Here is a 26130-nt window from a genome sequence, read left to right as displayed (position 1 = left end):
CATTGCAATCGCACAGTTAAAGTGTAGACACAAACTACTAAATCACTCAATAAAAGCATTGTCTTCCTAACATGGAGAAAACATAAACTGTATGTCTTGCTTCTTACCATGGTGGTCTGCATCCTCGCCTCCATAAACTGATGCAGTCGGGTTCCAAACTCATTCTTACTGTTCAACAGCAGCTAGATAGCATTTAAAGAAACAAGATATGAAAATGTTTATTCTTACTATGCTTAATGAACTATACCTGTGAAAATTAAGTTACCACTTGAACTCGATTTCTTGTTTTTAAACCAAGTATTTGAACAGCCAGATAATTCTGAGATTTGAAAGTATCAGCTATTTATGAAAAATGATGCTTTGTCTTGTGTGCAAAAGATTACAAGCAATTGTTTACAGTGAGAAGAAAACAAATTGTACAACAGTAAAACAGTAAACATCAGATTCAGACCTAATTCCTAAAATGTCCAAACTTTATTTGATCAATTGAGCCTTCATAATGGGAAATCCTTCCTTGAGTATGAAAATATACCTTGCTTACGGCTTGTATACCTTGCTTACAGCTTGTATGCTCTACAAATATGCAAGAAGATTAATGTTTGTTAGATTCTGTGAGGTGACAGCTGTGACGTTTTTTTTCCCTTGTTTTTCACCTAAATATCATATGCGTTATACTCCGAATCACTGCATATACATGTAGACAATACCATAAAATGCATGTACTATGCAAATTCTAAGCAATGTACATGACTATTAATCTATAAGAGTAAAGTTCAGTCTATGTAAACATCAAATAGAAGAAAACAAAGACAAGATTGTATATTGTGGGTTTACAGTCAAAAGCATTATGGTAAACATCAAGTCAATGATAATCTAAAGTGAGAAAGACTTTTTTAAAAAACAAGTTGTGATGCTTACTGATGTGGCCCTGGTGCACAGATCATGCTCCGCATCTTCTCCATAACAATTCATCCTGAAAAGCAAACAGCTTAATGGCTGCGTTTGCGAGTTGGGTGTAAAGTGAGCTTTGAGCTGAAAAGACGCAAACTTTACAAGAAACGAGGTCACGGTTCGGGGATCACAAGACGCGGAGGAGAGGAGGCGATCGGAAGAAAAGAGGAACATTAATTTGTGCGTTGGCAATTTTCATGGCAGCCTCTCCCGGTAGCGCGCTAGCTGCCGGTGTAACAAAATCGTAAACAGAGAGCGAAGACAACTAGTTGGTACTGGAGTTTCACTGAGCGGATGTTTTGTGGAGCAGCTGACTCTCAACGCTGGTTAGCCGTAGCGCTAGCTAGAACAACATTAGCAGTGAGCGCGAGGCTTGACGTCGTGTCGGAGAAAGTAAACAACCAGCGTGGCATTCAAACACTGCGGGTGTCGGTATGTGGGCGGAAAATGCGATGCTTACTTTGCCATGTTTCCTGTGCGCCGCCTCACGCCTGGAGCATCCTTGAACTGACGATGGAGTTAAGTTAGCGGCGAGCTAACAAAGTTTTCTCTGTGCTGTCATTCGCTTCGCCCCGCCCCCAGACCGTCGTTGCCCGGGTAACGTTATGGCTCATCCAATCAGAAACGGGCTCAGTACATCACTTTCTTCCTTTTTACGAAATACAAAAGAACAACAAAAGAAAAACATATATTCTCCGTGCTTACTAATTTTTAGTGGCTTTCTTAACATTAATACTATAACCATGAAGCAGTTCAAACTGTACAAACAAATGATGTTCACCGGGTACAGAGAAGAAAGAGGGTGGATTAACCAGTAGGTGTTTTTTTATTTATTACATTGTGTTTATATACATGTTTATTTACACTTTAGTTGCTTTCTTTGCTTTGTTTTGTGGTTCATGAGTATGTGATTGGTTGAAAACAAAATTCACCGGATGCAAACAAATACGATGTAATAAGCTTGTTCTTCTTCCTACTCCTTTCCGTGAATGCTAAGTTAGAATGCTTTTGAAATAAAACAAACAATGAACCACTGTGCTACAATTTATCCCAGTTAATCTACAAAAACACTGAGCTAAAATGCTTTGACATTTACATCCAATACTGCAATGCACAGTATCTTGCCTACATTGTTTGATAGCTGTAAATAGTTTTTAGATTAAAAAAACCTCAAAAAAATCATGCCTCTATAAAACATGTTGAATATGCTTGTCATGGCATAAATATGAGACATTTTTATTTATTTATTTTTTTTTATTGAATGTATTATGCAAGCATTATTAGTCTGGTCTATGTTTAAGTCCAAGTTTAACTGTATTTTATTATTTGACAAAGGCCAACATTTTGCAGCCTATATCCACACAATATTAAACAAAGAAATATATGGCAATGACACAATCCGATTTATTACACTGAAACATACAAATTCATTCAGAAATTTCACTGTGGGGGGAAAATAGTTTCTTAATTTGTTTATTTTGGCTGTGTGAGTGTCTTACAGAAGATGATTTGCTATGAAGAGGTTTGTTTAAGTCAGCTAGAATAAGCCTGACTATATTGAGGGATCTTACTTTGTAAAGGTCAGAAAAGTCAGTCACGCCAAGCTCAGATATTTTACACTTCTCTGCAGTCTAGATCGTAATCTTAACCAGCAAGCACTCAAACCAGCATACCAGAAAGTAAGAACTGATTAAATAAAACACTTGTGTAAAAGTCTGACTGGCAAAAAACTAACACACACACACACGCACACACACACACACACACACACACACACACACACACACACACACACACACGCATACACATGTTTTCTGATATAATGGAGACTCAGATAATTTATCTTATACAGTTAAAGAACAAAACAAAATGCTGTCTCAAGAGGGGTAAACTAATCTGCCTGATATATCCCTTTACTATCTTATCATTATGTACATTCATAAATTGACTTCGATCAGACTTTTGATATTACATTATACCATCTTTACTTTTGTTACTCACTTAGTTACTCACTTACGTGTTGTTTCCTATTTCATTCATTTATCTTTATTTCTTGTCATTCTGTATCTGGAAGTATTTCTATGCCTGGCCCTCAACTAAACCAAAAGATTACCTATCAACTCACAGGTCAAACCCCACCAGTGGCTGTGGCTCAGATATCAGTAAATAAAACCATTATTTTCCATCTGAACTCATTCATTCAGCTCCCCAAAACCTTTTGCTGGAACGCTCATCAAGTCATGCTAGACTCTTGGGTTTCTCCAAGTGTTTGTAAATAACTCAGCACTTTAAGATTATGAATATAACCTTCATAGTGTTTGTGTGTACAGTTGGTTGACACTGACTGAAACGTTAAATCTTTGCTTGCATGTTTGTGTGCCATAAAAAATTTAAAAAAAACTCTCAGGCGTGTGTTTCTTTTTTCAGTTGTTTCACTTAATTGCTATTCTGAGAATGACTACATGAATTATTCTATTTCTATCCACAAACAAGCAAAATTAAAATCTGTGTTGCTGGCGTTGAGTCAGAGGTCTGCTACTGAGCTAATGCAATATTAATCAAACAAATCGGATTAAATGTTGCACTCTGTTCTGTCTTCTGTCATGTTAAAAACTGTCATCATAATTCAGACATAATATCTGTCATTGATGATTGCCACTGATGACGTTTCACAAGCACGAGGTGAAAAACAAGAAAAGTGATGGTGAGCGCTTGCGTCTCATGGGGAAATATCCAGTGTAGGTTTAGGGGTTTTCTGTGTGGAAATTACATATCATCATCATCATCATCATCATCATCATCATCATCATGATCACACATAATATTCATCTGACCAACACCAAATCTATATTTTCTTTACATAAACTTTAATGTCAACATCAGAGTCTCCTTGCCTTTTCCTTCACCTTGTTTTCATTCAGTTAAGTTCAATGTATCTCGGTCACTCTTAAAACACATGTATAAATTTACATAATGATGCAAAGGGGTCCCATTTACATCCCCAAATTCTTTCTTTTATGTGTTTACTGAGATGTTTTTCTGGCCATGAAACAAAACAAGCTGTTTAAAATCTGATTTCACCTCAAAATGTGACGAATTTGCTGGTGTTCCACATAAATACACTTACATTTCCTCTGTAACCTACACTGTGTTCTTGATCCTACAAAGACTGAGGAGGAAATCTACTCCAATACAACAATACATACAGTATATACAAAACAGTATATCATTTGAGGAACAATTCTTGAGAAAAAAAAAGGCATTTTATGTAAAAGTGAATAAATGAACATGTAACTGCGAAGACTATTGTTGAGTAACACGGAAACTTCCGACACACAAATATAACATGCATCATGTCCACTTTGTAAATAAAGATTTCACTTTTCGTCTTTGTTTTCTGCAATTTTCCTTCCACACTTTCTTTACAGACACCTGACTTCATCCCCTTCTCGACATCTATTTCTTGACTTGCTTGGCCACACAACGGTAGGCGTCAACAATCTCCTTATCACAGGGACAGGTGTAGCGAAACTGATCTTCTTTGTAGGCACATTCCAGGTAGCGTGTTAAACCTTTCAGCTCTGCAGGGACTGTAAATTCACGATACTTCTTGCATATCACCTGAAAGAAAACATTGTTTTTGATGAATATGTTGTGAAAATCATGTTAGAAATTAATGCACAAAAGTGGACCCAGAATGTTGCAAATACAAGCATTTATAGGCAGTGCTGATCTCTGCTGACCTTGACAATGTTGAGCTTGGGGAGCAGGTTGCAATCTGCCAGCGAGAGCGTGTCACCGTCTAAGAATTGGCGTTTAGATTTGGTGCAGTCCGGGTGTTCGTCCAGCTCGCAAGGCAGAGGAGTCTCTAGGTAGGCGTTCAGTTCCACCAGTGTTGCAAGAAATTTTCTCTCTAGCGCTAGAAAAAAAAAAGATTGTTGTTTTTTTCCATGCTAAAGACGACGTTTTTCTTCACAAAGAAAATGAAAACGATGAGATTATTACATTTCACTTACTCGGAGTTGGATTTTTAACATATGCTGAGAATTTTCTGAAGACGTCATCTCCAATATTATTGGATTCTCTGAATCGACAACTCAGTTTTGGATAGCTGTCATTGATCATAGAAAATGTTGTTAATGTCTGTTGAAGTACAGAAGAAGGCAGTTTGACGTGTGCTTAACAGGAAAGTATATTTAAAGCCAGTTAAATAAATGGCAATCATTCCATGATCGAATGCCTCTATGCCTCCAGTCATGTAAATCAGTCGTCACTTCAATGTGACAGATTGAAGCGTAAAGCCAACATTTTGGTAATTACAAACAAAAGAAAAACGTTGTCACTGCTGTCTCTTGGTGAACAAATGTGGCATTACTCAAACTTTGCATGCTGCACCTTTAAAGTTGTGATAAAGCCAGCATAACTAAAAAAGAATCATCAAAGATCTCCATGTGTGTGAGTATGATGCATGACACTCACTGTGGTGGAGCTAAGGTCTGCTCCAGGAACTCCTCGATCTTGTTGATGTCTGTTTTGACTTCACCATTGTAGATGAGGAAGGGAGGCTGAGAGCCAGGAGCCAAATCCTTCAGGACATCAGGTGCACTGTGAAAAGAGATGATGATCAACAATTAGGATTGTTGATTGTTGATCCTAATATATATATATGTATATATATATATATATATATATATATATTATTTTATTTTATTTATTTATTTATTTTTTTTATTAAATCAACTCTTCAAGCATGCCAAATTCAATGTAAATGCAAACAAGCGTCACATTCTTTTGTCCAATTTTGCCATTTTTCTTGAGGAAATGAAATGTCAACCAGTTTTAGAACATGCAGATAAAACACTGAGATCAGCCATTGTACTATAGCAAACATTTTGATAGTTTATATTTCAAAGTCTCCAATATATTGCGATACTCATTCTGATTTTATCTAGTTTCGATTGTGACTGGTCTGAATTCGTATGTTAAATAGTTTTAAACTGAAAATGTCTTCATTCTCCAGGAAAATATACTTTCTTAGCCCGCCCCTCATGCCCATTTTTGCTCCCCGGGAGGATTTTACTTGCTTCTCCTTCTTACTTCCTTCCAGTCTGTCTGAAAGACCCCCTCCAGAACGAACCTTCACACTTTACTTTTTAACATATCTGTTTGTGATGATTTCAATCTTACTTTTTTGGCAAATTACTCTGCTTTATGACCACAACTCTAAATCATATTTCATTATTATTATTTTTGTAATAGCTTGTTTTCGCTCTTAACTTTGCTCTTTTGCCCACATGGGGGCAGCATGAAAACGTGAGCATGAGATCTATGCTGTGCTGGGTATGTGTAGCTTTATTGTATACTTTGTGTATGGGTTTTTTTTTGTCATTTTGACTTTACATATATATATATATATATATATATATATATATATATATATATATATATATATATATATATATATATATATATATATATATATATATATATTTGTATTTGTATTTATATTTGTATTTATGTAATTATTGCATTACTTTGTGTCTGTTTGTGTTTGATTTGCATCTGCCTGTGTTCTTTTTCTCTTTTGTTGGTTTACTTCAGTTTAATGGCTTTCTTTCGTGATAATTAAGAGGCTGTGTGTTTTAATTTTGTACTTTTCTCTTCAACATTGTTGTCTTTTGCTTGACTTATACACTGCCAGGCCTGTTTGGAATGATGAAGGCTCTAAATCAGACACTGATCATCACATTATAATTTAATGCAACAACTAATACGCTGAAGTAATAATCTTTTGAAAGTTTAAAAAAATACAACAATTATAATAATAATAACAATAATAATTTGCTTACTAGTTATGAAAGCAAGCAGCATGTTTGTTGAAGCTGGACGAGTTTAATTAATGTAACATTACATGGGCAGTCTTGTCCAAAAGCGCGAGTTGATCTGTAATTATCCAAAGGTGTGACACATCTGTGCTTGTGCACATCCTTGCATTGATGTGTATGGGGATGCCTATGTGTGTTTATTAAGCTCTCTTTCATAATTACAGTTGAGGAACTACTAGCAAGTAACATAAAACCAACATCTGGACAAACACCTTAGATTGATAGGATACACTTTCATTCCGGCATAATAACATGAACACATGATGTGCATGGATGCATGGAAAGATGGTCAACTGAAGTGAAGTAATTCTGAGTAGACTGCACCAGAAAGGGAAGATATTGCCTGATACTGGGTTTTTTGCGTGGCATTGTGTCCAAAGCTTTTTTCATGCTCAGAGGATAAGCAACTTCGGAAGGAATAAAAACAAAAAAACAAAAAAGTTCTCTCACCGCTTCATGTCCACCGTAGTGACTCTGAATTTGGCTTTCTTTAACCAAAGGATCATGAAGAGTCTCTGGCTGAATGGGCAGTTCCCCACACTCTCAGCATCCTCACTGGCCTGAAAAACAAAGAGAGGACGTCCACATGGATTGCACATGAAAACTAATACGACGATGTATTTGAGATGTCACAATGGTATATCCATGTTAGTAAACATGTTGCTATGCATCTGACCAAACTGTGAATTCCTGCAAAGACATTCTTGTCAAGCCTGCTCTGCTCTGACTGTTTAGGACAGCAGCTGAGGAATTCCAAATGAAAGGTTGGGGCTGCTTGCCACCCAGTTTAAGCAGCCTACTATTAAAACGCTGTTTCGTATCTTTGTTGTATCGAGTCTTCTTCTCCATCGAATGCGATTATGTAGAATCTAAATCAATGAAAGAACTGAATATTGGTCTCTAAACAGAGCAGCTATCATGCTATATTTACACCGATACTGTGATAAACATCAGGAAGTAATGTGCACTTTATCGTTTTTCAGCAGCAATCCAACACTGAACAGGCTTTACACGCTTTTATCAACTTCATCTTCAGTTTCGCTATGAATGAACTTTACTCATATCTCTTATCAAGCTGGGACTTCCCAAGCATTTAAAATAAGCCAAGAAACAACTAAAAAATCTCATTCAAATGCTTGAACCGTCAAAGAGTCAAACAAAAGAGTCATATAGTCAATAGTTGATAAACTATTAAATTTGTGGCATTCAAGTAAAATCACAGGAAAACCAAATTGCAACTTCAGGAAAAAAAAAACTATTGTTTCATTATGCATCAGTTCAATAATAAGTTGTAGAAACAGCATTAGTAGTAACTTTGCACTCCGGCTATCTGAGAAAAAAACTATACATTTCAATTTTAATGATTGAGTTTTTTGCCCCAGATTTTCTGTGTAACACATCAAATATCACTTCTTGTGGTGAAGAGGGGGCTGTGCACACAACATGTCCATTAGAGGGGTCAATGCGCTTGGTCCCGCAAGCAAACAACACAACATTTATTTTCTTTCAGTCACTCTGATGTCGCGGAGCCCTTTAACAACCATTGCGAAACAATACAGAAATCCCCTATGTTACTTACCTTAATAAAGAGTTCAATACATGGGCCTTCAGCCATCTTCCCTTTCCCGTCCTCCCTCTCGTAATGTCCTCCGTAATGTCTCCACCTGATCCACAGACTGGTTATGATTTTCACTCCTAATCCAAAGACATGGCAGAGCTGTAATTGTAAACTGGTCGTCATTTATCTTCACTCACTCATACACAGGGTCATACTCACGTTCGTGGACGCTGAATGTGAGAAGGCCCCTCCGCCTGTACTATTTAATTCCAGTGTTGCCTCCTCTCTCTCTCTCTCTCTCGCTCTCTGCAACTGTCTGTTTTTTGTTCGCCTCGCACCACACCTAAACACTCCGAGCAGCCTTACCAGTCCAACCAGCAGATCGAGATCACTTCGCCTGCCAGCATTTTCTCTACGTCTCTCTCACAGCGTCCAGACTGGTCTCACTCTGCCTTTGGCCTGGTTTGCCCTCCTCCTCCTTGTCCTATTAAAACCATTTAGAGATTAAAAGATGTTTGCTTGTAAATATATTGAGTTTATGGGTTCGTGAGGCAAAATCTGAACAATTCAGTGTATTAGTGGCCTGAGGTTAACATTTCTTTATTGATCTGACCATTTCCTCAAACTCAAATATCTTGGATTTATGGGATGGAGAAGGGAAAATGCTCCAGACCCAAAATATATCCAAGCACTTGGAATTGTTTGAAAAGTTCTGACACCAATAAAAAAAAATTGACACCTGACATGAAATGCCTCAGTCTCTCTCCACCCTCTCCCCTCTCGCTCCCCCCTCTCTCTCTCTCTCTTTCTCTCTCTCTTTCTGTCTCTCTGTCCTGACAGACTGTTTCGGTATCTCTGGCTCATACCTTGACTTCCTCAGCCTGATGTGTTTATATAGCGCTTGTGTCAGAGCCTACTTTTAGCTGTCGATCCACTTTCATGACAGACACATAGTGCTCTCATGTAGCAAGTATTCAACAAGAACACTGAGGTATTTGTGTTTGGAGACAGGAGGGAAGAAACACCTTCCACAAGTTGACATAAAGAGAAAACAAGACTGTGAGCTGAGAGAAGGGAGATAAGGATGATAGACAATAAAAAATAAAAAAATGCTGATGATTGTGGCTTATGCCACACAGGACGGCGTCATTCCGTCAAATCATGAGGGCGTGATCTAAGTTCGTTAATCGTCTGTTATTTTGTGCCCTGGATTCCATGAGTCAAAGTCATAGATTCTACAGAGTTAACTAAAGCAATTAATCCTTGATTTAATTGCTGTTGTTTTGTCTTTGTTCTCACATAAAAGTGTAGTTTTTTGGGGTTTTTTTTTATATGGCCACGTTCGTACTGAGACAGACACCTTCATCTCTTTGTTTTTGACACAAACATGGCCATGGCCTCCAGAATCAACCTGATTTTTTTGTTTATTTGTGTGCATGATTAGTTAAAAGAATTTATTTAATTTAATATAACTCACTTTTGTAGACACAAACATAGCTACGTGAATATTAAGTCTCTTAGTTCTTTGTTTGACAGTCAAATGCCATGAAGAATCATATATTTTTACAAAAGCCCAAATACCATGTTTGCAATTGTGTGCTCACGTGAAAATGCAAACGTGCAAAATACCACAGACACAAAACAAAAAAAAACAACATATGTTCACAATATTGAAAACATAATGTCTACTGCATTTCCAGCCTTTTTTTTTTTTTACTGTGGGCCTCTAAAGGTGGAACATGCAGACAGTTCAAATAAAGCATCATGTTTGTCTGAAAACTGAGACCTACCATTGAAACCAAACCTGAAACGGTAAGAACAGTTCACACGGGAGAAATGTTTATGAACTGATGTGACCGGTTGATAAAGATACACGTGTGGTGTATTTCATGTTGGACCGTTTTTAGTTAGTTTAGTTTAATTAATTACATTTCAATTCCTTTTTATGACTTTGCACCATATGTCCCTTGAGCAGTGGCAAAAGAGTGGCCACCAGTTTTACAAGATTTCAAATTGAAACCGTGTAGCTAGCATAAGATGTCAATCATTAGCCATTAAATGTGTGTGTGTGTGTGTGTGGGGGGGGGGGGGGGGGGGGGGGGGATTGAACCTTCAACTATAAATGAGTTGCTGCAAGATATAACACGTATGAAAGGGTACATGCAGGTCAATGCTGATTTGATAATGTGTCAATCAATACAGAAAATTCTTCCAAAAATCTAAATATACTAGTGTATTTCTATTGATTTATACAATCTAAACTAAATTAACAGAATTATGCATCTAAATTAATTCAATTTAATTCTAAGGACAACATTTTGACATAGGAGTGACATTACTGTTTGGACTTTTTTTCCTACCAGACTTTTATAGAGATAACATCTACGTTATAGGCTGAAGCAGTTATGATGATCCAGCTCTATGGCTCTCCCTTGGGGTCTCTTATTACCTGCAACATCTTCTTTTTTTATTTTATTTAGGAAAACAGCAACAACAAAAAAACATGTTCTTTTAACGTATTTGTTGCTTTTGGGGGGCCTAAATGTGCTTACACACTCACATTATGTGGAATGACGAAATGACTGTGATTAAGGAATGTGCATGTGCACTTGAAACTGCGAACGCATGCTTCGATCATTTCGTCATTGCACAGTGTACACTTGCTCTTCCTGCTTTGAAAACCCTTTGCAAGGCTTTTCTCAGCTAACTGAGGAACTGGTTTCAATTACAGACTTTGCAAGAATTGCAGAAGTGTCACACATGACAAATGAACTCCTCATATCTAGAACTCATGTTTAAAGCAGTGTAGTTTCATCCAAGAACTTAACTTCAAATAAAGTTAAAATTTTCTGTTTTCTTTTTTTTTTTGCATGGTATTAGTGTACCATACTGTTTCTGTTATATATCAGCCAATTCAAAGAGTCATTGAGGAGGTTTCAATTAGAAATATCATGTGTTTGATTCAACTTTGAGAATATTTCTGAATGGGTTTCACTGTAAAAACCTGAAGCAAATGTAATAACTGTAATAACTGCAAATGTGATACTATTACTATGTAATAACCAAATAATTGACAAACTAATAATATATTTTTTAAATTATTTATTCTTTTGCATCACTTAAGTTGTTTAGGATTTTTGTTGAACAGCTCATTAACTTTACCGAAGAACCAAATGATAAAGAGAATAATATAGCCAAGCGGACGATCCATTCATCTTCTGCAACATTCACTCACAGTTGTCGCAGGATCACCAGTTAACCTCACAAGGATGTTTTGTGGTTAAGTTTAAGTTGTTCAATATAGTCAAATGTGTCCTTTTGTGTCTGATTTGTAAATTCAACAAAAAAATACTATATACTCATCAAAGTAGGAAATATAATGTCATTTTCTATTAAGCATGTTTGTTTCAGATTATTTACGCACACATTTCTATGCTTAATGAAATTCCTGAACTTATTTACAGGATGGAATAGCCTTCTTGTAAGCAGCAGCTTATTGCACCTTCTCTGATCATAACTCACTACTGCATAATGTCTTATGCGTGTCCCTTTTTTGACACTTGAAATCATGTTCAGCACTTCCTCTTTCTCCACCACTGCACACACGCAGTATAACATCCTCTGAATAAATGTGCTTCTTCTTTTGGGGGAACGAGTTGCCAACAGGACTGAAGGGGCATAATTACAGAGCAGGAATCGAAAGACGACACGGACTTGCAGTGAAGTGTGGATATGTGGCATACAATGATGAGCTGGGGTGTGTGCAGTATGTTTATAGACGCACCATAACTTTCTGTTCCAGCCAGCAACCCCCCAAAAAGGATGTTGGATGCCAATGAGGACAGAACAAAGACAACCAGTTTCCGAACAGGTCAGTGGAGGATGTTGAGTTTCTGTCTTTAAGTTTTATAGTGTGACGAAGTGCTCAGTCTGTGTGTGAAAAGCTGCCAGTTTGAACTGTGACACTGTAAGAAACGTTCAGTTAGAAAAGGTAAAACACATCAATCTTTCACCACATCCTGTTCACACTTTGGTTTCAACTGAACAAGATGAAGAAATAAATTTTGGGGCTTTCTCTCATGTTTTATGGATTCAGCAAAGCTATTATGGGAATTGGTATTGTTATTGTCTTATTATTATACAGTCTGCAATCACTTGCTGCAATTGGATATACTGTGTGAGTAAAGAAAAAACTAAAACCAAAAACCTCAACAACAAAAAACAACATGCAAGCACAGGATTAACATGCAGACATTTTTAAAACGACTAAAGCATAGAGAATAAATAGATAATACCGTAAATAAATTAAAAGAGAATAAATGTCACAGTGTTTCTAATTTACTAAAGGCTAAAGGAACCATAAGAAAGACAGATTCCTGTCATCAGAACTTATCAATTGTTATTTGATGTACACGTTATACTATGTATTTCGCACTATTAAGTTTAAGGATTCCCTCAGTCACCATGCCACACGTGTCTCTCACTTTAAATCCATTACATATAGTTCTGTTACTGACCTGGAAGTCTTTTTCCTCTTTTCATACAAAGTGACATCCTGTGGTTCACATGTTCACGTGTTCTCGTTTTTGTTGCGAAATCTTACATTCTATACATGTGTGCAGTTTCATAAATACCTTTATTTAGAGAATATGCATACAGTTGTTAAACTCATTTAACCAAAAGATTAAAAAAAGAGAGTGAAAATCGTTGAGTGTTTAATCATATGATAAAGATATTAATGAATTTAGGTTAAAGGTCACAGCTCAGATTGAGCCATCTTTAAAGCTGGGGCATTGGATGTAATGAAATGTTGCTGACTAAAAGTTTGGGGGTTTTTTCTATTTTTTTTGTTTTTAAATCTCCTGTGCTGGGTTTTGCTTAATGCTTTCATTAACGTTTAGAACTATGGAAGCCTCCACCAGTTTCTCCAGAAACATGCAGAGGAGAAAAGAGTCCTTCTGTCATCTAAATCCTCTTCACGCTGGACATCTGATGGGGAGTTGAAATAACTGATGGTGAGTCATTTATTAACAACATGAGCGCCATCACTGCCACACCCTGAGGTTTTTCAAAACCTTACTTTCACAAGGTTATGGTTTCGGCTTGTGGGCCATTAGTGACCTTTTTTTTAATTATGAAACTTAAATGCAGAACAAGTTCTTATGGGGGATTTATTGAATTACTTGGAAATACAGTATGTACCTCTCCCTTAATTTCATAGCCATGTAAATTTTATGAATACAGTATAAACAATGTTATATGTTGTTCATGTCCAATTTTAAAAAATTGACCCAAAGAGTGTCTCAAAATTGTCAAAGAATGCATGTAAAATGATACACACTCCTGCTGCCACATCATTTAAATTGCAGATCTGCAGTATCTTACAACAATCATACTATGAATTTGATTTGGTTTGGTTTAGGCATTTAGTTTCCCTGCAACATTGCGCAAACCACATTTTATATTTCGCATTTATTATCTGACAGTCCAGTTTAAGACCACAGGTCATAAGTTTTACACCCCAGATATATATCACATAATTGCTGTATTTGCATTAACTCTAATATTTGTCCCATATATGTCTGAAATTGTTTAATTTTCCATTTTTATGGTATATGATCTCAATAATTGATATCCTCTTTATTTGCAATTTTCTACAAGCATGTAGTTAAATGTAAATAAATTACCGTAGATAACATGTCAGCAACATCATCCTGTATGATTTTGAATGTTATTGTGCTATTTAACTACAAACAATAGGTGACCCTTTTTTTTGCCATTTCTTCAAATGTCTGCAAAATGAAAAAAAAAAAAAAAATGCTGCAGAAATCTCATATTTCATTTTTTGGGTGGCAGGCCTTCAATAAGATGCCTTTATCTGGTCCGATGAAGAGGCGGCTCCTGCTCTCCTTCCTCTGTCTTTTACCGCTGTGTCTCCTCAATGGATGGCTGACAAGCTACCGGGGTCTGCTGCCAGTGAATCTCCTCAGAAACGACAGTGGCAGTACAACAGTGACCGTCCTGCTGTGGCACTGGCCATTCAATACCTCCCTCAGCCTGAAAGGTGATGTATGTTGGGACCTCTACCGCATCCCTCACTGTAAGCTGGTGGACCAACGCTCCTTTTTCCCCTCTGCTGATGTGGTGGTTTTCCACAACAAGGAGCTGATAAAGGGTCATCAGAAGCTGCCTGTTGATTTTCCACGACCACAGGGTCAGAGGTGGGCCTGGATGTCCCTGGAGGCACCTGCTCATAATGGGAATTTGAGGCGTTTTGCACATGTCTTCAATATGACTATAAGCTACAGGAGAGACGCTGATGTCACAGTACCCTACGGCGAGCTGCTACCCAAAGAGGCTGACGGATATGTGACGGAAGACGTCTTTCTCAATAAGAGCTCTCTGGTCTGTTGGGTGGTGAGTAACTATAGGAGGAGCCACAAAAGAAGCAAAGTGTACAAAGAGTTTAAAGCCACGGTTCCTGTGAAAGTTTATGGGCGCTGGACAAAGACACCCCTCCCCGCCGAAGCCCTGTTGCCTACAATCTCTCGCTGCTACTTCTATTTGGCTTTTGAGAACTCGCTCAGCAAAGATTACATCACAGAGAAGCTGTGGAGGAATGCCTACCTCGGCAGGGCTGTGCCTGTCGTGCTGGGCCCGCAATTAAGCGACTACACAGCAGTGGCTCCACCCAAATCTTTCATCCACGTCGACGAATTTACATCAGTGAGAGAAATTGGAAAGTATCTACAAAGTCTCGCTGGGGACAAGAAACGCTACACTGACTATTTTAACTGGAAACTCAAGTGGAGAGTGAAACTGCACACAGACTGGAGGGAAAGACTGTGCAAGATCTGCCCGCAGTACAACCGTTTACCTCAGCAGAAAGTTTACTCAGACCTGGAGGCCTGGGTCAATGCTAATAACACTTGACCTTTTAGATGTGGGGCTGTAAAGTGTTCTGCACCTGTGACACATGTGCTAGTGTTATGACAATCACAACTTTTTTTTTTTTAAATGAAGCAAACTGAATCTATATGGAATTGTGTAAAAATTTACATTGTCACAACTTCATACTGTATCAGGAACAGTGACTAAGTTTGAACTCCTACTGGCCTTAGCACTTTATTACTGACACCTTTCTCTGGATTGCTCTCAACATTTTATGCTTCCTGCTGAGGTTAGATATAACTGCTGTGTCTGCACACTAAACCAGCATGCAATAAAGTGAGGTATCACAAAACCTCAGGTGATTTTCAAGGAGAAAACTTGATTCAAAGTTTGTACTAATAGAGTGAAAGTGTTAGTATTGACTCACTACCATTATAAATAATGGTAGTGATGGGTGAGACTTTAGGATTTTGTTTTCAAAGTTCAGTTGTTGCCGTGTTGAAGGGTTTGCCCAAATTTGTATTTGTTTGCCATCATTTTCTGTTCCTGCAATAAATCATAGATCTAATGTGACAACACTGGTCAGAAATTACTAACTGAACACAAGGAGCTAAAATTAACTATTTGAGTTACATCACTGGCTCCATCTCATCTGATTCAAAAGTAAAGACCAGGTTTCAAGACAAAATTCAACATGGCCACCTGGTGTCCAACCTTCATCACTACAAGCCACTCCGGATAGGTGGATAATGGTAAATTGACAGATACACCATTTAAATAGACTGCTTAGACAATTTTATTTTTTTATTTCATTGACCTCAGGTTTTCCAACATCAACATCAATCAATTTCCAATCTCACTGAAGTCACATTGAAAATCAGCTAAACAGGATTGCACATTTGCAGTGAATTTTCAAGTCAGTTGTAACAGCATAAGTCATGAGGTTCCAATATTTACAAAGCTAAAAATGAAACAAAAAAACATTCCTTAGCATTTTTAAATCCCACAACACCAATAATGCAAAAACGAAAAAAGAAAAAAAAAGTGAATGGCAAACAACCACACAGGGCAAAAAAAAAAAATCTGGGTTTGGTACAACGTGATAATTTTTTTTTAAAAGAGGTTTAAAATCAAACACTGTGCAAAAGTCATGGGGAAGTTGCATCCGAAAAGAGCATTTTCTAATTTCAGTGACCGTTTAGACAAACCACAGCTTCTCTAATCAGACAAGACATACAGAAGTATTGCACAAATATTGTCAAAAAATGAATACTGTTTAAGGAGGTATCCCTCACATTGCCATGCCCTTGATAACCCAGATTTTTCCTCGTTCACACCACAGACAACTCATCCAGGATGTAGCACATCACCCTGGCTCTTAGACCCTGTAAGCATTTACAACCCCATTCATAATCCAAACGTGGACAGTACTTAGCAGTAGCACATTTTCTGTGCAACTGGCGCAGATTAAAATTACACACACAAAGAAATTTAAAAAAAAAGAAGAAGAGGAAGGCACATTCAATGCAACAATTCAAAAGTAGAGAAACATGATAGTAGAATAGATCGTCACAAAAGTTTTAAACTTGACTCGGGGTTAGATGGAGCCTTAGGATGGCAAACTGTGGCTTTGGCTGGCATTACCAAATAGAGGGGCCTAAAGATGCATTCCTGTGCGCTTAAAGATGTCCGGGCACATGTAGAGTGGGTATCCCTGCTCCAAGGCCTCCTTCGCCACCTCCTCCTCCTCCTCCTCCTCCACTGGCAATGCCAAGCGCTTTCCCTTCTGTCTGCGGTTGCAGAACCATACGCGCACAACCTGTGAAATGAAACTGTTATTGGGAAATATAAGTGACTAAATACTTTAAAATGGCATCTGTGGAAAGTTTGTGCTCACATCTCTTTCCAGGCCCAGGTCACCAGAGATGTGTGTGAGCTGCTGAGTGTTGGGCTTTGGAGACTTGAAAAAGTAGGATTCCAGAGCAGAGCGCACTGGTCCCTCCAGGCAGGTTCTCCGCTTCCTCTTTCTCGTCTCAGGATGTGGACGCTCAACCTTGTACATCTGAAGAAACGGGTGCACAACATGTAGATATGGGAAACTCACTCTACAATGTATACTTTGAGGAAAGGTCACTCGTTTCAATTCAGCCGCATTTTCTGAATGCATGCTCGGCTCATATTCATGCCAATTTGTCGCCAAATACCTGAGATATTGAGGTCAAGACTGTGGCTCAAGGGTACCAAACCCATTTCAGTCATTTCACATTGAGCAATCTGTACCAGTAAAGGGAGCATAGCCATTAAATGCAATTCTGTACAGCTCCAAATGTACATTTCCATGAAAAGAGAATTAAATACAAGTTCATTTATCACAATTCTGCAAACGCATTAAAAATTTGGGAAACTGTCCATTCGTAGCATTTTGCAGCCACCTCCACCCATGCATTAATAGCCTGATAGTACAACTTTACCAATGTTACTCAACGCAGACATCCGTTGCATGATGACGCACTGAAAACACTCATTAGCTCGTGTTCATTAAGAAAAAAAAAAGTCAATACACAAGTTTGCAAACTATCAGAAGATGAACGCATGTACACCCGCGCACCCCCCATGTGTGAATTTATATTACAGTAAACATAATCCGAGTAAATCTATGATAAACCTCATCCGTGTACGTCGAAGTTGCATTTTTTTAAATGGCCGCTAGGTGGTGCTGTTGGTGCATTACGCATCGCAAGGTTGAGCCCAGGTGTCTAGCGGTTAGTTAAACAACTTGCAACGCCTCTATGTAGTGGAAAACCTTTGAGCGGAAGAAACTTACGTCTTGAGGGTTTTCTGAATTCTCGGCATCATTGAGCCATCTCTGCAGCAGAGGCTTCAGCTTGCACATGTTCTTAAAACTCAGCTGCAGCGCCTCGAAACGGCAGATTGTGGTCTGGCTGAACATCTTACCTGATGGGAGAAAACAAAATACATCGGATTATTTTGTTGTTGTGCCATCCAAGCTCACAAAGCAAACATTTAAACCAAACAATCTTTAACGCATTTTGTATGTATAGTTTCCAGCGTAGTTCAACAAACAGCTATTGATTAAGTTAACCTATTATTGAAAAATAAGGTGCAATGTATTCAATTGAACGTACCATATAGATTACCCAGTGCCAGGCCGACATCAGCCTGCGTAAAACCCAAAGTGATGCGCTTGTGTTTCAGCTCTTTGGCGAACTTCTCCAGCTCCTCGCTGGTGATCCTCTCCTGCAAAACACCCAACAGTTCCAATCAGTTTTAAACATCGCCAGGACAAACACAGATTATCGATGTCAATTTTCTTAAAAAAAAGAAAAAGAATAAAGAAAAGAAAGCTACCGAACTGACATCATCGGAGTCGCTGCAGCCGCCGCTGGAGGAGCCGCTGCTCCGGCTCGGGGCCAGCGGGTTCTGCTGCTGGGACCCGGCAGCGGCCTGAGAGCTGCCCGCTGCGCTGAACGCGGCTCCCGGAAGCCCGTTGTTCGGAGGTGAAGGAGACATGGACGGGGAAGACGAGGATGTTGAAGGACTCTGGTGATCAACGCCGGCTGTTGGCATGTGAGAGATACTGGGCCAGAAGGGCGGGTTCCAGGGCGCAGGGTAGAAGACTCCGTGGGGCATGGCGGTGGAAGTCTGCTGGTTTTGGTAGGCGTGCAGAGCCCTCATCTCTGCCGAGTATTCACCGGCGTCGGGCCTCTCGATCTTAACTTCAGGTAGGCAGATCTGTTCACGGGTTTCCCCTATCGGGGGACTCGGGTTGGTTGGCTGGACAGCGGCTGCCGCGCCGGGTATCTGGCCCGTGTACTCGGACGCAGCGAATGGATACCAAGGCTTGGATTGGCCAAAATCACCAGCCTGCATGTCGGGTGCTCTGTAATCGCCAGTAACGTGTGGGAATGGAAAGAAGGCCTGGGCCGACGACAGACTGTAGGAGGCCTTGTTGTAAAGAAGACTTGGGTCTGTCAGACCACCGTGAGACAACTGGTAATGCGCGCCGGCCTCCTGACCCAAACCCTGGCCGGAGACGCTGGGCATGCTGAAGTCATAGGGCATGCTTTGGCCCTCCAGGTGGTGCGGAGACTTCTCAGCCATATCTCACAAGTTGTAGAAACAAACAAACAAACAAAAAAAAAAAAGTCCTTTTTCTGGGAAGAAAAATTCACTCAAGAAACGAGTTCAAACCAAAGACGCTTCTTTGGAAAAACGATCCAGTCCGATCAGAACGGCTGCTTGTGTTGGCCTCAACCAAAGCATTGGTTTCCTCCGAATCTCAAGAGGCCTCCCCGCTAGATCGTCTTCACGCTGAACTGTTGAACCGCAGCAAAGGCGCCACGAGTTTCAACGTTAACACGTGGGTGTGACCACCAACGCATCTCGTCTCCCATTGGCCGGCGCGTAAAATTACGCACGGCTGATCGCGATTTTGTGAATGACCTTGATTCTTTTAAAAGATGATGGGCGTGTTTTCACCTAAACTTTAAGGCCATTTTGATGCCACACTCTCCATCTTAGCCGAATTTAAGTATCAAGGCAGCTAAAAGAAACTTAAAGTTTGTCAAGTTGGAACAGTTTTTCCGCGGATGGCATATTTACAATGCTAAACAGGGAGTCATCTCTGCTCAAGTCAATCTAGGCATCTACTACATGAATTATATATGATGTGTTTGTTTGGATAATTTGTCACTAAGTAGACGGCTTTGATATTAAAATCCATCATTAAAAAGGCACATTAAAATCAAGAGTTAGTGTGAGGGGACTTTCATGTTTTGCAAATATTGTGATAGCTCACAGACCTGGTAATACATATATAACAGGAGAAGTATTGCCTTTAGATTTCAACAACTGGACCCTTTATTAAGCGAAAACGTAAAATTTGGCATCTAATGCTTTATTGCATGTTCTATATATTTATATTTACACTCTAACCTCTAACAATGAATAAAAAGCCTCAGATTTCTGGTGATTTATTTGAGAATGCCACCCATACTATCTATCTATCTATCTATCTATCTATCTATCTATCTATCTATCTATCTATCTATCTATCTATCTATCTATCTATCTATCTATCACTTTTTCAAACTTCCCCCGAAGTGGAAAATTCCCCGTTTTCAGGTGAACTCTTCCTATTCAGCCTTGATCGGAGGCCATTCATAGGCGTGGAGCACCTACAGATGCGCTCCCCCGGTGAGAATCGAGGGCCGCAGATTGCAGCAGGAAGACGCACTGCGGGGGAGGAGGAGGGGGGGTGCCATTGTGCGACCTGGCCCCGGGGCACCCTGTGGATTCCAGATCCCGGGTTGCGATGGTCGGCCATTGGCTCCTTTTCACGTGAGAACAATAAGTTTCAAGCCTTTGATTCAGCCGCACAGCCCCCCCTCTTGTTGATCATCTAAACCCGGCCAGAGTTGAGCTGTGTCCTGCACGTCCCACCTTTACATCCTGCTTGATGTCCTGCAGACATGAAACCTGTCGGTATCGGTCAAATAATCCGGTCAGGATGATGCGCCTGCCTGACGGCTTTTTAATGTGTGATATTTAGTCGGAACAATCAGCAGCTAATCCAACTTTCCACTTATTAATGTAATACACCTCTATTCTCTAATTTTACAAAGTTGTGTATGTTGTGATGGCAAGTGATGTATTTCAAAAATCTTACAAAGTTAGTGCTTTGTACTTGGCATATCAAGGTGTCCTTCAACAAAATAAACTTCCCAAACAGGTAATCTCTCTGCCTTAAAAGGATAAGCTGATTTAATAAGACAGTTACTTGGTTACCCTCAAGTTCAGGTTAACAACCAAGTGTTTCAGTGACTTTTAAATTAAACTACTGTTTGTCTGTTTTTTGTTGTGAAACATTTAAATGTGGGTTATGCAGCTTGAATTTCTTTATTATCACTAAATCTTCTGTATGAAACCTTTAAAAAAAAAAAAAAAAAAGCTTTCATGGTGACCATCTCAGCCCCTACTTCACACGTATTACTTTACGTCTAAGAAACCTGCCTGTGTGTACAAACTAATGGCATTTTAAAACAGCCATGTAATTGATTACTTTAAGGTCAATAAACTGGTTCAGCTTTTACAGTGTCTCTAAACTCATAAAACTCTCTGTGCTGCTTTAATGTGTGTTGTGTATGTAAAAAAAATAATACCTGTTTTGATTAAAAGTTCAGTTTCTTTCATCATACGAAACAAGCATCTTTGTGAATAATGTCACTGTAACCTAATAATATTTAACTTAGACCTTTTAGTAGTTGTTTATTTAATTAAGTGGTGATGCACTGGCTAAGTCATGACCTTGAATGAGGGTCACCCACGTTTTGGCATCCAGTGTGAAAGTACTACTGTGTAAGTTGCAATGACTTGCTGTTTTGGCTGCTGTCAAAAGGGAGGAGTCAGATAAATATTATGCATCATATTTTGATCTTTCTTTCTCAATTAACGAAAGCCTGATACGGTAGGACACAATAAATCAGTGGTGTGAAATTCAGTTCATATAATCTACTGCTCTGTAGTCCAGGGCAGTAGATTATAGCATAATGATTTATAAAAAATGTATTTATTGTAAATTTTTTAAATTACAGAAGAATTACAGAATGAAAAATATCAACCCACAATAAAATATCCTGAAAAGTCAAAACATTTCCCACATTTGCGTCAATCATGAAACAGATGGCTTGAATTTGTGTTTCATTCGGTGTCCAAATCATCTGAAATCCTGACAAAGTGCTTCTCCTTGGACTTGATGTCCATCGTTGTTTCTCTTGATACACATCTTCTGCAGTCCTTAGCCTGCATGTTTTCATATATTCACTCTCTGTATGGGTTTGATGCTAATTCTATTTCACTCTCCCTGCAGCATCATCACTGGTCTCTCGGTTTGGTTACAAACGTCCGTGACTAAAACAGTGCAATCTCAAATTAATAAATTAGAAACAGCTTTTATTGGAACATTAAAGCTAAAATGACCGCTTACCATTTTTGCCAGTTTTTGCTCACAGGCCATATGTTTAGCACGTCTATTGTAAATCTTAATGGAGTACATCTTTGCTTCAGGACTGTGTTCAAGCTACTTTTCAGATGACCAAGTGATTATTTCCTTTTCCAAGTGCAACACATTATTCACATGCAACGTGCTTCGTAACGTCACGTTAATGATTGTAGTCAAAAATCCAAACCTTCAGAAACTAGAAATGTGATTGTTTCTGGGACATTGCTTTTTGTTTTTCTATTACTCACCTCATAAAACTCTCATTTTGTAGGGCCTTTAAAAATCCCTTTAACTGTATTATGCCCAGTAACAGTGACTGAATCAGGATTTTAAATATACTGTGGGAGTTTGTTTTATACACTACTTTTACAATTATCTGCTGCTTCCTCTTCATACAGCAATTTAATAGTTGTTTAAAATGATGGTTTGAGTCATATGTATTTTCTATTATTACCACTGGTCATGATGAAATTGAGAGGAAGGTGAAGGTTTGAGAACGTAGGCATAAGTCTGCCCTGTGAGAGACGGCCGTATCACACTGTTAGCAGCACATAAGCTTTCACAAGTCGGCAACTTGGGAGCGGTAACAAGCACCAAGGGTCAATGGCTTAAAGGAGCTCCTCTGATTGTTATGGGCTGTGGACTTGGGAGGCTAATTGTAATGCAAAAGACAAAAGGCGAGAGAGATAGATTCAGACTGGCTCTGTTAGAGAAAAGAACAAGAGAGCAGGCCGCTCTCTGGGTGTCCAAAGGAAAGGGGGGAGTTGGGGGAGGGGGGGGGGGGGGTGTTAAATGGTTTGGTACAGTGTTGAGGTGATGTGTGTGGGGAGGTGGAGGGGAGGGGAGGGGAGGGGAGGTCTCTGAGGCATTAGCCGAACCTTCCCACCTCCCTCAGATGTGTTAGAACTTGTCTTTTTTTTTTCCGCTCTCTCTCTCTCTCTCTCTCTCTCTCTCTCTCTCTCTCTCTTCAGTACTCAAGTCTCTCCAGCTAAAACTGGCCAAACAAAGAAAGGGAGTGAGAGACAAAAGACCTGGCCTGTTGATACAGTGGAAGTGTGAATGTGTTGAAGTCCTCAGCAGGTCACGGCACCGCAGAAAACGATCCTTTTATTGTTGGGTTTACCTCAAGAGAGTCTATCTGTTGCTCAGAACAACATTTTGCTGAGACTATTTCTTGCACCACTAAGTTCTGTAGATGTAAAAGGCCGCAACACTGAGAATAAGTTCACGTGGCAATCAAAATCACAGAGGGGATTCCTTACAGTCTAATGGCTGACCTTCGCCAAAGGCAAAAAATCTTGCTGAGCTCTCACATAAGAGATCTCAGTCTGCATTTGGGATTTCAATATAAAAGTAGCAAAATAAAGTGTCACTTAAATCATTTCCATTTCTAAAAATATATAATACATTTTAATTTATTAACATTTACTCTTGTCATTTCAGTTGTTCTTTCCCGTCATATTTCTTACTTCTGTTCTAGAACATGTATGATTGTTTACATCCATGACTGCTCTAAAAATAACACCGTGACTCAGAAGCTCTTTCTAAACCAGATCAGCAAAAAAAACCCAGATCTGGTAAACAAGCTGCTCATGAGAAAAGTCATATAGCTTAGCGTAATACAGAATTTTTCTGCATGCTCATCTACAAAAGATGTGAAAACAATTTCTTTATAATAGTCGTTTGCATGTGCTACAACTAGAAAATAAGTTTGTGCGACTTGAAATGTCGATTTGTTGCCGGTAATTAACAGCTTGATCATTAAATTTCAAATTCATCTGAATGTTTCAAAACCTTTAAAAACAAGGGAATCTACTAACTGTAACTATTTTACCAGAGGTGACCAGAGTCAACAAATGCTGGTAGATGTCGACATACAAAAATATTTTCTCTGTCAAATCATGGCTTTAAACGTTTTTTAATTTTTTCCAGAATTTTTTAAACTGTTGGAGTTGGCCGTGTGTGGAGTGACATCAGATAATTTAAGATGCTGCAATCCATCAGCGGGAAACAAATGAGGACCATAACTGCTTTAGTTTACTTTAGTGTCTCCTTTTAACTACTTCCACTTTATTACACTGATTTAACAGCTTTGCTTGCTTTTCAAGTGGAGGATTGCACAAAAGATGATAGGACAACAAATGTACACAGTTTTTAGTTATTGTGTTGTCAGGGTCAAAAAGTATAGATGAGTTAAGGCTAGGAGCTACTTCAAATTCTTACACTCACTCAGCTCAACCGAAGAAATAAAAAAAAAAAAACAACCTCAAAAAAACCTGATGGACTTGAAATATTGAGTTGCAACTGAAACCATGATTGGGTAATCCACACTTTTACTGATCTGATAAGTATGCGCTTCTACAGGAATCTTAACGTTGCGGCTCCTGGTGAGCGGCCCAATTGTCCCCCACAAACCAGTCTGGTGGCTTTTTGAAGCCATTTTTGATGACACTGCCTTTGACCTGCCTCCCACCACTGTCCTCCAGCGGCACAAAGAGCTTTTGATTGCCTTTCACGTAGGGCTCCAGTAGGGACGGGGGCCATCCCACCCCCTCCCAACCGAGCATTAAAGATACACCGGTATCTACAAAACACTTGAAGTGGGTTTTGTCTTGAAACCAAAAGGGACACTTCATGGTGTCAAAGTTAGTAAAAGTTTGAGGCAGAGGAAATAATCCAACTACATGGAGAGAAGACAACTTAAAAACAAAATATCCTTTAAACATGGGGTAAACATTTTATCTGAAACTACAAGTTTACTTTAAAAAAAAAAAAAAAAAAAAAAAAAAAAAAAAAAACAATCTTTAAAAACTTGGATCAACAGGTTTTGTTTTTTTTAACACCATTTTACAGAGACCTTCCTCCGGTGTTTGGCCTCTTCAAACATATCTTTCTTTAATTAAATGTTAAATAATTTTGTGTTTGAACCATGTCTGGATCATAATACAGAAAAACCTCACGAAATCCAGACCATGCACAGGAAACTGTAGTTTTGTCCTTTTGTCAGTTTTATCAGGTCAATTTTTTCTTGTTGGTTTATAATTAGTTGCTTTTTTTAAATGAGGGTTTCAAACAGTAAAGTGAGCTGTCCTTTATCTTCTTTTGAAGCGGATCAATGAACTTTGCTGTGGTCGCTGCACAATAAAACAATTCAGTTCTGCTCAAAATGACCTGAGCTTACCTTGTTTTGATAAGCTATAATTCTTACTCTGCACTAGTCAAATTCTTGTACCGGTAATAATGTTTTTATTCTAATAATGGTGGTTCAAACTGAAATCCCTCAATATGACAAAGATTATTAAAGGTTCAGCAACGAGTACTCATAGAAAAACAGAGCTGCCACCTTTAGAATATATAAGCGATGTATGCCAAAGGGCTGTGTGTACTGCACATGTAGAATACAGTTTGAGTGAAAGTAAAGTTGTTTTTTTTTACCCATTTAAAATATTTTAGATCTGCGTTATTTTAGAGTTATGTCAATATTGGAATATCCTTGCATGACTGCAAATCTTGTTTCTGATACAATTAACTTTGTGGCTCTAATGATGAATGTACTTCACTGATAGTATAACAAAAGTTCACCGCAAAAACAGTCTCAAACAGCTTTACACTCGAGGACACTTTGACATACTGGACAGGGTGAAATGGCTGCTTAAATCTCTATTAGGACTGGAAAGCAACTGACTGTCTTTTTGAGCAAGTCCAATATGAGGAAAGCTTACTAGAAAATAGCTTTAAATGATCATAAATATAATATAAATATAAATATGGAATCAACAACTAAGTATTTGGGGTTCAACTTGACTTCAGGATCACAATGTAAA

At 38.7% G+C, this 26130-nt stretch overlaps 4 protein-coding genes across 4 annotated transcripts in view; 1 reads left to right on the top strand and 3 right to left on the bottom strand.

Moving 5' to 3' along the window:
* pnpla7a (patatin-like phospholipase domain containing 7a) overlaps positions 1–1498 on the bottom strand; it is a 29510-nt gene extending 28012 nt beyond the window's left edge. Inside the window, exons 1-3 of the mRNA XM_080510459.1 lie at positions 1412–1498; positions 919–973; positions 108–182 (exon numbers count right to left, since the gene is read on the bottom strand). Coding sequence (XP_080366585.1) covers positions 108–182; positions 919–973; positions 1412–1419 — 138 coding nt within the window. The 5' untranslated portion in view covers positions 1420–1498. The remainder of the gene's footprint in view (positions 1–107; positions 183–918; positions 974–1411) is intronic.
* Positions 1499–3799: 2301 nt separating this feature from the next.
* On the bottom strand, positions 3800–8745 carry clic3 (chloride intracellular channel 3). Its single transcript, XM_080510226.1, has 7 exons — positions 8614–8745; positions 8416–8531; positions 7287–7396; positions 5431–5556; positions 4968–5062; positions 4695–4870; positions 3800–4572 (listed from the first exon to the last, which is right to left on the bottom strand). Exons 2-7 carry the CDS (start codon positions 8449–8451, stop codon positions 4408–4410), a joined length of 708 nt encoding a protein of 235 aa, XP_080366352.1. The 5' UTR covers positions 8452–8531; positions 8614–8745; the 3' UTR covers positions 3800–4407.
* Positions 8746–14262: 5517 nt separating this feature from the next.
* On the top strand, positions 14263–15327 carry fut7 (fucosyltransferase 7 (alpha (1,3) fucosyltransferase); the record flags this gene model as incomplete). Its single annotated transcript, XM_080509921.1, has 1 exon — positions 14263–15327. One exon carries the CDS (start codon positions 14263–14265, stop codon positions 15325–15327), a length of 1065 nt encoding a protein of 354 aa, XP_080366047.1.
* Positions 15328–16942: 1615 nt separating this feature from the next.
* On the bottom strand, positions 16943–19407 carry pou5f3 (POU domain, class 5, transcription factor 3; the record flags this gene model as incomplete). Its single annotated transcript, XM_080509920.1, has 5 exons — positions 16943–17104; positions 17183–17347; positions 18110–18240; positions 18432–18543; positions 18664–19407. The coding sequence occupies 5 exons, from the start codon at positions 19405–19407 to the stop codon at positions 16943–16945; spliced, it is 1314 nt and encodes a 437-aa protein (XP_080366046.1).
* Positions 19408–26130: the final 6723 nt, after the last annotated feature.

Source organism: Blennius ocellaris, assembly GCF_963422515.1.
Source record: "Blennius ocellaris genome assembly, chromosome: 15".
NCBI classification, from domain to species: Eukaryota; Metazoa; Chordata; class Actinopteri; order Blenniiformes; family Blenniidae; genus Blennius; species Blennius ocellaris.
The sequence above is the reverse complement of the archived record's forward strand: the minus strand, read 5'-3'. Positions and strand labels throughout refer to the sequence as shown.

Coding starts and splice junctions, on each gene's coding strand:
- clic3 (XM_080510226.1), bottom strand. CDS start 8,451: ATGGCTGAAGGCCCATGTATTGAACTCTTTATTAAG. Junction 5,557..7,286: donor ACTACGGTGGACATGAAGCG/GTGAGAGAACTT, acceptor CTCTTTTCACAG/TGCACCTGATGTCCTGAAGG. Junction 4,871..4,967: donor TGTTAAAAATCCAACTCCGA/GTAAGTGAAATG, acceptor TTTTTTTTCTAG/CGCTAGAGAGAAAATTTCTT.